The sequence below is a fragment of the Triplophysa rosa genome, linkage group LG4, assembly GCF_024868665.1.
Source record: "Triplophysa rosa linkage group LG4, Trosa_1v2, whole genome shotgun sequence".
Classification (NCBI taxonomy): domain Eukaryota; kingdom Metazoa; phylum Chordata; class Actinopteri; order Cypriniformes; family Nemacheilidae; genus Triplophysa; species Triplophysa rosa.
Window position 1 is genome coordinate 17,977,524 of NC_079893.1, and position 10,643 is coordinate 17,988,166.

Below are 10,643 nucleotides of genomic sequence, written 5' to 3' on the forward strand. Positions count from 1 at the left end.
AGGGCTTCGAAACACGACAGTAATACACCACGCACATCGTCCGCATAGAACTGCTTTCATCAGCTCGGTCACAAGTACCAAGCCTCGGCAGTATAACGGCATTAGAGAGCATGGAAGCACCACTGCAGTGCACCAAAGACCCCGTCAGCGTAGCACCGCTTGAGTCTCCGCGGCGTTTAGGAGCTCGTATATACTTCAATGAAACGCCTGTCACGTCGACGGTGACTTCCTACAAAAAATGACAACACGTAGTACTGATCACAGAATTGTTCATTATACGCAGTACTACCCGAAGCGGACAATGAAACGTAAGTATATTTATAAAAGAATAATAAAAACAGCATTTCCAGTTCAAACCCTACGACCTCATTAATAATTCAAGCAACAGCCAATAGAAAGTCTCCAAAAGCAAATATTTTTGCTTTCTAAATTGCTCCGTTTGTTATAATTAGAACCTGGACTACGAGGTATAGCATCCATCAATGAACGTTATACAAGAGGGTTTTCTCTGTGATTTCTTCATGGAGCTGCGTGTATTTTGGCGCTTTTGTGTATCAACGCAACGGATATAAGAAAGCGATTTAAGGAAGATTGGTCTTTGACAACGACTACTTCGAGTTAGACCGACACAATACGAGTGGAGTAGTTTGGGGCCATTATTGACACTGTGGGGAGACGGAAACGGACATAAAATGAGAAAGACACAAGATGGCAGCAGCGCGTGAATTACGGCTCTCACTAAATCCTTGGTGTTTCGAGTCAGATCCGTGGGCGTGGCTTGTCAATTTTGACTAAATCCTTGGCGTTTGAAGTCTCACGAAACCTTTACCCTAACCCACACCCTAACCCTAACCTTACTCTAACCATCTAAACTACCTATGATTGTTAAAATCGCCAAAAAACACACGGTTGGGTGATGACGTCAGACTCGAAATACCAAGGATTTAGTGAGAGCCCGTGAAAGTACAGCAAACGACGGACTATTTAAAACGAGGTACTAGATATATCTTTTATGCGTGTTATATGTGTGAACAGCATCATCCATGATTATGGGAATCTTGTAAGATTCTCATAGTGTGTCACGATGCACGTGGCTTGAATGTGACTTTTGCAGTAACATTTATGTTAAATTATACTGACGGAAATCAAAGCCAGATTTGTGACAAAAACAAAACAAATGTAGATTCTTAGTGAGGTATCGTTTACTTACCATAGAAGCACATTGAGTCTTGAATATAAAAACGAATCGTATAATCCACAATAACAAACAAACTGTTTGTGTTTCCCTTCTGAATAAAAGTTCCGGAAGCTGTAACGTTAATGAATCTACAGACGGAAGCGCGGCGTGTGGACCGTGTTAGAAGACAGATGTATGAGGTCACCTGCAGGACAACAGGAGAATTGCGACTAAACTTAAACACTCCTGTACGTGACTTCTCATGTTTTTATTTATTTCGTTTTTTTATTACCAAACTAAACTAATAATAAATACAGTACAATGAAAATGAAATGACTGAGCATACATTCATAAAGTAAAGAATAAAAAATACATAGTATGGGCAAGTTAGTGGTTCTCAACTCAACCTATAGCGCTTTTTACAATTTTCATCGTTACAAAGCAGCTGTACATGAGAGATATTGACTATAAGCAAAACAATTAAAGTTGTACCTGTAAAAACAATAAAAAGGTGAGAAAACAGAAGACGGACATTCCCACATACAAAACACTCCACACACACAATATGCGCACGTACTAACACACAGACATAGACACACACACACGGACAAAGGATTTATGGTTGTTGCTGGATTGCTGTATTAAAGTTACTCCACGTTTCATGCAAAGTAAAAATGTTGTGTTTAAAAGCGAAATGGTCTAAATGCTTACTTGGTGGTTGTCGGTGTCTTTGTCTTTCTCCTGCTGCTGTAGCCTAGAGCAGCCATGATTTCCTCTTTGAGAGTATCGTGAACTATCCTCCAATTATTCAGAGGAACTATGTGATTAAAGGTTTTCAGGCTGTTACAAAGCTTATATTTCGCACACTGCCTATCATATGTTCCAACAACCTCAGAAGGCAATACTTAAAGAAACTGAATGCCTTTATCGTTCTCTACTTGAAAGGTTCATGTTTATAGTGACGAGGAGTTGGACGTGATTGTGTCTGACATTCATCGCCGTTTCCCCAGCGCTGGCTACAAGATGATACTGGGTCACTAGAGGTCAAGGCAACTTTTTGTCAAACCTAAGGGAATTTGATTGATTGATTGATAGATGTAAAAAGGGTAACAAAGCTTTGGGTTGTCAGTCACTCTCCACACTCTCTCAAAAGCCAACAACCCCGATTATTCAAAAAACACACATATTTATTCAGTATTTGACGTCGTTCTCATCTTCTGACTCCTCCTTTTTTGTTAGTTCCTGCAAAACAACATCTCTCACAACACATGTTTTACATCCTGTGGTCAGTCGCTAATTTTGGGGAGTGTTCCCTAGAGACAGTTTCTTTTGGGGGAGTGTTCCCTAGAGACAGTTTCTTGTGGCCGGACAACATACCAACATTCTTAACATTCTTTTAGTAAAAAGAAAACACTCAATCATCTAATGCTTAATCCTATGATTCATTAAAACACATCACAACTCATGATTATACTTAAAACAAATGCAGTGGATTGATTCATAACATTTCTTTTCTGTGTGACTCTTTGTGTGTGTGTGTGTGTGTGTGTGTTGACTTAGTTAAATTTATGGTTCCAACCCCCACTTATCCTGTCTCACTCCGCTTGCCACAGTAACTTTTCACTGAGTAAAATAGCAAGCACATGATAAAAGCACACAGCTTAATGATTTAATGAAAGAAAACACTTATTGATTATATTGATAATTAAATCATACTTTTAACTGAAAAATATTTCCACAGTGGCAACATTTTGGTTTTCCAGTGGAAATAAGAAACGGCGAAAGAGTGACAGACAAGACGAACACAATATGTAAACATTGTAAGAAGCTGCTGAATCCTTTGAAGACAGCCACCACAGTCTTATGTGAGGAGAAGAGCCCCACAGTGTCTCTCATTGTGCCACTGAAGAGCATGATTGAACAGAGCAGGGCACCAAATGACGGCGATTCCCCCACCGTGGCCGACACAAAGAGAGCAATCCTCAGTAATATTTCAGGGAGATACAGCGGAGATGCATACAAGCTTCTGTTAGAGAGCACTGCGCTGGACCCAAGATTCCAGACTCTACCGCAGCTAGACCATAACCAACGCGAGTCTGTCTTCCTAAGCGTGCAGACAAAGGCTGAACAATTGCAGCAAAATCAGGTATAAGTCAGTTTGAATTGCTTTACTCTTTTTGTAAGTGTGAAAGTGTGTGTGAATTTTTTTCCTACTAGATTTATGTTCCCAGTACCAACTAAAATGTTTAATGGATTAATGCAAAGTGTGTGTGTGTGTGTGTTAGAAACATGACAGCATCAGAGTGGGTGTGTTTGTGTTAAGAGGGAGAGGGGGGACTGCTTTGCTGCTTAAGGTTAAAGCCAGTGTTTCTGCTGTTTAAAGACCACAGGTGTGAAGAGTACAGAGAGGAGTGAAGAGGCAGCAGCTCACTGTTCCACACATGGGGGAGAGGGGGCTCTGGGAGTCGAGTCAGAAGAGACAGAACCTGCTTCCAAGAAGACAGCGCTTGAGGATATACTAGGGGACTCTTTCTCTAAAACAGAAAAGTCCAGCAGAGGGGTTGAGAAGGAAATTGATCTCTACAGAAGAGAGGCCTCTATCCCACTCAGTTGCTGCCCTCTGAAGTGGTGGAGAGAAAACAGCTCAAAATATCCTTTGCTATCGCCACTTGCCAAAGCATACCTTTCCATCCCTGCTACCTCTGTTCCAAGTGAGCGTGTTTTTTCAACCGCAGGAGACATAGTTACTGCCAAAAGGTCTCAACTGCTGCCAGAAATCGTCGACATGCTTATATTCTTGAAAAAGAACATGGCCATATCTTAGGCTGTTCTGTGTAGTTCATTTATATCTTTTTCATGCTTGAAGAAAAAATTAGTTTCTGTTTGCACTTTTAGTTTTGAGAGAGCAGTACTTTGATTATGGATACACTTACTGTTTGCATTTGAAGTGTTATTTCTGTTATTTATATATTTATTTTATTTATACTGTTTATAATTTTTTTATGTTCGATTTGTGGAAAGGAGTTAGATTTCTCATGTGAAATCGTACAGGGGAGAAGCCAGTCGGTAGCAAAACATTTTGCAGTGTTTGCATGTCCTTTACTGCATAGAATTCATTAAAATAGAAGTAAAATAACATTCATTACAAGTTGATTTCAAAATGCACCTAAATTGTTTTGCATTTCGTGATTTTCAGTTGAATAAAAGTCTATTTTCCATTCATATAGTTCATCATTGAGGATTTCTTAAAAATAGTGTAAAAACCTTGTCTCGTCTCGTTCTCGTGAACCCAATCTCGTGTCTCGTCTCGTCTCGTGGAGTAAGCGTCTCGTCACACCCCTATTTATCTTATTTATGTATTTACTTATTTATTAGAACTAGTGGTGCTGCAATGTACCAGTATTGACAATAATTGTGATTATTGATATTGTGTCAATGCTACACTTATGATACTAAACAAATAATTCAGCGCCAGTATCTGTCTAACACTTCAGTATAGTATAAATGGTGGTATTGCATCCATTTAACACTTTACAACAATGATTGCAATTGTTAATTCTCTCTTTCTCTCTCTCTCTCTTTCTCTCTCGCTCTCTCTCACTTCTGCTGTCTTCAAGATGTGGTTTTTGGTAACACTTTAGATTACGGCCTGCAATGTACCGCATAATTAAACAGAATTTACAGAGTAACTAATTGTAACAATAATGTACCTCTACAGTACATACCTGTAGGTAATGGGGAACACTATGCAAAGTTTGGGGAATAAAGGAAATTCTAAAAAAATATTTGTACTGTAAGTATTTTAAAACGAAGCGGTAACTATTTTAATATAGCGTTGTATGCATGACCTGCAGTATGCTATACAACAATCTTAGCGTTCTTATTTTAGTATTATAGCAAACATGAAATAAGGGGAAATGATGCACAAGCAAAACAGCACGACTGAAGCACGCAGACTGTCAACTGTAAATTTGACAGAGTTTTGACTTTAGGATTAATTTTTATTTTATTGATTTTAGGATTGTTGGTCACAAATAATTAATTTATTATGAGTTATTACGAGTTATTTTGATGAGTTTAAATGTGTAAAATGCTCAAAACCAATGTTGATCTTTTGAGACTATAATCAAGTATTTCAAGAGCAGTTTGATTTGGATGTTTATATGGCATGCAGTTCCCTCATAAATATTTTTTTAATTGTCCTTACTCTTACCCCTTTATTCCCCAAACTTGACATATTGTTCCCCTTTACCTACATATATGTACTGTAGAGGTCAGGGCCGGCCCTAGCATTTTGGGGGCCCTAAACTGATTTCAAAATGAGGCCCCCCATCATCTAATGTACAAAACATACTAACCTTACACAGATATCACACTGACAATCTGACAATGTCAAATTAACAACACAATTTAATCCCTTTACAGCTTTCCTGTAGCTCAGTGGTTAGAGCATGGTTCTAGCAATGCTGAGATCATGGGTTCGATCCCAGGGATTGCACATACACAGAACGTATAGTACAATTCAATTAATGTAAGTAGCTTTGGATAAAAGCATCTACCAAATGCATAAATGTAAATTCTGATTTGCAAATACATACAACATAATTTAGAAAGCTTAAAGTGTGCAATCAGTTTATTCAAAAGAAAGAGCTTACAAGCAGAACATCAAAAGTAATAACATGCACTACAGTAAGTTTTTACTGTATTTGTGAATTAATAAATGAATCTTTAAAATAAAATTCTAAGGACACCAGCATTCCAATTACAGATTAACAAAAACATATTAAGTACCTTTACAAAACAACATCTCACAATAGTGCAAATTAACCTGTAAACGAGTAAAGTGAATTTTGCCATCAAGGCATCTCCTACTGCTGCCAAGCCCTAAATCCTTGCCTGTCTTGTTTTTTTGCTTGCAATGTCATTTATTACATCATCATAGGATAGCTGGCTGCCAACCTCATGATTGATGTTAATAATGGCAAGTGCATTTAAACGTTCTTGTGCCATTGATGATCTGAGGTAGGTTTTTATTATCTTAAGTTTTGAGAAGCTTCGCTCTGCTGATGCCACTGTAACTGGGAGAGTACATGAAATGCGTAGAGCTACCCAAAGATTTGGGTACAACTCACATATATCTTTATCATGCAGGAATGCAAGTAGTTCCAGTGCTGTCATTTTGTCTTTAGGGAGAGTTGGGAGGCTTTCTAATTCCATGACAAGGTCTTTCCAATCAAGATCAGACTCATTTCCAGTGCTCAGTGTTCTTCCAAGCTGCTCACATTGATACCTTAATGTCTGGGTATCAAGATTTTGAAAGTTATTTAACACTCCAAAGTTGTCCCTCACCTTACCCATGGAGCTGAAACGGTCTTCCAGTGTTTGGGTAGCACAATCCACCACAACATTGAAGAATGAAACTTCCATTTTTTTTAGGGCACTGGACTCTGGCTCTGCAGCTGCTTCATAACTGAAGTGTCTCTTCATGGTTCTTAGCCTCTTCTCCTTAAGCAATGCTTGAACATTCATTTCCTCACACCTTTCAGTTGCTTTCTTGACTGCATCATTAAAGCCAGTAGCTCTGTAGCTCACGAGAGAAGCTTTTGTCTGATGGATGAGATCTACAGCAACATCCAGCTGCATGGTAGCAGATTGAAGCAGTTTGCTTGTGACATTAATTTTTCTCAGAATATTGTACCAGACAACAAGACAGATTTGAAATCTGAAGGAACCAATTTCTTCCGCGAGTGACTGGGCTTCAATCCTAACTGTAGGATCTTTAGTGTTCTCCCTGACCTGTAAAAGAGCCTCCCTCACCTTCTCTGGCTGGTGCTGCAACGGCTCAATACTTTTCACCCGACTTTCCCATCTGGTGTCACTCCAGCTTTTTAAAGTGATGTCAGCATGATCTTTGAGAATGGCCCATCGTTGCGGTGCAGCTGCAAAGAGAGTGAACAGCTTCTGTACAACTCCAAAGAAGTTAATTGCAACTATTGACTCTTTAGCTGCATCTGCAACAACTAAATTAAGAGTGTGGCTTCCACAAGGAACATAAAGTGCACGTGGATTTTTCTCAAGGAGTCTAGCTTGCACTCCTTTATTTTTGCCCCTCATGTTGGCTCCATTGTCATAAGACTGGCCTCTGCAATTACTAAATGGTATGCCAAGCTCCTCCAGTCTTTTTAAGATAAGAGAAGACAATCCAGCGCCGGTGGAGTCAGGAGCATCTAAGAACCCAAGAAAGTACTCCTTTATCTCTGGCCCTTTTTCTAGACTGACAGTTCTGGCCACCACAGACATTTGCTCTGTGTGGCTGACATCTGGTGTGCAGTCTAAGATGATAGAAAAATACTTTGACTCTTGAATGCCAGCCACCATTGTTTTGACCAGTTGATCACCGATGCAGGAGATTAGTTCATTTTGTATTGTTTTGCCAAGATAGGTTGTGTGGTTTCCTTGCTTGTCAGCTAGTCTGATATGCTCTCTTAACACAGGGTCAAACTTAGCCATGAGCTCAACCTCTTTTAAAAAATTGCCATTGTTGGGTACCATTAATTTGTCTTCAGAGCCCCGAAAAGCGAGGTTTCGCTCTGCAAGAGACTTAATGATTGCAATCAGTCGAATGAGAACCTCACGCCAACGTCTCTTCTCAGCCTCTGTGAGGGTTAGTTGTGTGTGGTCAATTGTTTGTCCCTTTTTTAAACCTAGTTCAAGCTCTTTCCATGACACCACACTTTTTATGTGTGCAGGGCTGTTTTCATGTTGTTTAAGGATTGCTCCAATATTAGTCCAATCACGCTGTCCCTCTGTGATTAGCTTTGAAGAGCCCTTTGAAAACAATTTGCAACACCAGCAAAAAACAGCATCACTTTTCATGGAGTAAACAAGCCATGTACGTTGGATTTTTTCCCCATTAGTGAGGAGCCGAAACTTGTAATGGAAATGAAAGCTTCTTCCGTCTTGTCTTTTTGGAAATTTAAAGTTAGGATTTAAATCGCTTGGTCCTCTAATAACTAAACCAGCCCTCTCTTTACCTGACAAGACCTCAGGCCAGTCAGCTGGATCTCTTGAAACAGCTGAGACATTTGCAGAGCAGAAAGCTCCTTCTGTGATTGCACTGGAGGATGTGGTGGAGGCAACAGCACTGTAGGTTAAGGTAATGTCATCTGCTCTGGAGGATGTAGTGGAGGCAACAGCACTGGAGGTTAAGGTAATGTCAGCTGCACTGGAGGATGTAGTGGAGGCAACAGCACTGGAGGTTAAGGTAATGTCAGCTGCTCTGGAGGATGTAGTGGAGGCAACAGCACTGGAGGTTAAGGTAATGTCAGCTGCTCTGGAGGATGTGGTGGAGGCAACAGCACTGGAGGAAGAGGTAATGTCAGCTGCACTGGAGGATGTGGTGGAGGCAACAGATAAGCTGGAAAAAAGACCAATGTAGGCTGAGACAGGGCCAAGACTGTCATGTGAGGAGGAGGTAGCTGCTGCACAAAATAGATGGAAAAACAGAAGTAAATTTGATAGCTCATTATGATAATTTAGTATTTTTGTGTTAATTTTAATATTTTTGACAATTTATTTTACTAATAAACCTTTGTACATGTAGTATTATTAATATAAAAAGGCTATTTTAGTTGTATTTCAGTTAAGTGAGATCTATAAGAAAGTTATTTAACTGACCTGCATTTTCACCAGCTGTAAGTAGGCCTACATTCATTAGAAAATATTTCAAAAGTCTCCCTAAGGTGCAAAACACACACACACACACACACACACACACACACACACACGGAGACAGACACACGACGCACACACATGGTTTCTGAGGACTCCCCATAGACGCATTGAATTTTATTTTACAAACTATTCTGTCCCCTTCCACACTAACCCTCACAGAACACATTAGGCATATTTTATTTAAAAATAAAACACCATTTAGTATGTTTACTGAGCGAATAGTCCTTGTACAGAACCACATTTACAAGTACACACAGCTTATTATAATGTTTTATATACAGTTGCCTATCTTGTTAAAATTGATTCAATTTTTTAATTGAACACTTACCCTTTTCTTGATCTTTTCTTTTCTTATCTTCTTTCCTCTTCTTCCTCTTCTCTGCGCCAGACTGATAGTGCCGCCTTTTCATTTTTAAGCTTCGCACAGTTTAAAGCTAACGCACATGATGATTGACACTGACACAAAGAGCAAGTAAATTAAATTTTTACGCACGGCAGGGGCCCCCTAGTGGCCACGGAGGCCCCATGCAACTGCCTATATCGCTTATTAGGTGGGGCCGGCACTGGTAGAGGTACATTATTGTTACAAGTAATTACACTGTAAATCCTGTTTAATTGTGCGGTACATTGCGGGCCGTAATCTAAAGCGTTACCTGGTTTTTAATGTGTAAGCTTTTCATAAAAATATTTCTTAAAGGCGGGGTGTCTGATTTCTCTTAGCCGTTGTTGATGTTTAAATCACCAAAACAAACACACCCCTACCCCCATCTTTCGCTTTCGTCAGCGCTCGGCTAATGTCTATCCTGTGCATTGTGAGCCTTACTGCTGATTGGCTACAAGGTTGTTTTGGTACTGGGCCTGAATCAGTTGTCTAAAGCTTAATTCGGAAATCTGTTACCCCGCCTTTACATTTACTATGTAAATACAGGTTGCAAATGATGTGTGAATATGAAATCAACAACTGCTTTTCATTAATATACAGATTCATATGATGTGCAATATTAGCGGATTACAGTCTGCACAAACAACTAGTGGTTAAACTATGTGTATAATGTTGTGAAAGCTTCCTTAGTTGTGTTGTGTTCACTTCACTATCACAACAAAATGTTTATCTTAAAGACTTAAAGGCTAACATTAAGTCAGAAAAGCTCAGTTGGAAATGTACTGTTTAATTTCCAGGGCTGATTCTGCACAATGGAAGGACTTAAGTGACAAGAATCATTTTTTGAGTTTCTTCCTCTCAAAATTCCTGTTGCATCTACAACGTTTGATTAATTATATGAATGGAAGTTGTTAGAAGACTGATGACCTTAGAACTTTTTAAAATCTTTTTAAAGATTTTTTTCCTGGATATTTGAAAAGATTTAACATTAAATTAAATGTGTTGATTGAGCCATTGTCCTTCCACGTTCTGTGTTTGTCACTGAATAATGGCACATACAGGAAAGCTTCTGGTCGTACTGTTCCTAAGTTTCAGGTTTTTGATGAAATGTTAAATTACATTTGGTTAAAGGTCCAATGTGAAATTTGAAGGATCTACAGAAATGCACTATAATATACATAACTGTCTTCAGAGGTGTAGAAAGACCTTACACAATGAAGCCTTATGTTTTTATTACCTTAGAATGAGCTATTTTTATCTACATACTTTACACCGTGGGTCCCCCTGCATGGAATTTGCCATGTTGTTTCTATAGTAGCCCTAAACTGACAAACAACACATTTCGTAAAC

The 10,643-nt window shown here is 39.2% G+C and overlaps 1 protein-coding gene across 1 annotated transcript in view; it reads right to left on the minus strand.

Annotated features, from left to right (window-relative positions):
• The window catches only part of LOC130553014 (zinc finger MYM-type protein 1-like), a 9,868-nt gene extending 547 nt beyond the window's left edge, over window positions 1-9,321 (minus strand). Inside the window, exons 1-4 of the mRNA XM_057331751.1 lie at window positions 9,240-9,321; window positions 8,855-8,881; window positions 6,527-8,658; window positions 134-229 (exon numbers count right to left, since the gene is read on the minus strand). Of these exons, the coding sequence (XP_057187734.1) occupies window positions 134-229; window positions 6,527-8,658; window positions 8,855-8,881; window positions 9,240-9,321 (2,337 nt within the window). The remainder of the gene's footprint in view (window positions 1-133; window positions 230-6,526; window positions 8,659-8,854; window positions 8,882-9,239) is intronic.
• Window positions 9,322-10,643: the final 1,322 nt, after the last annotated feature.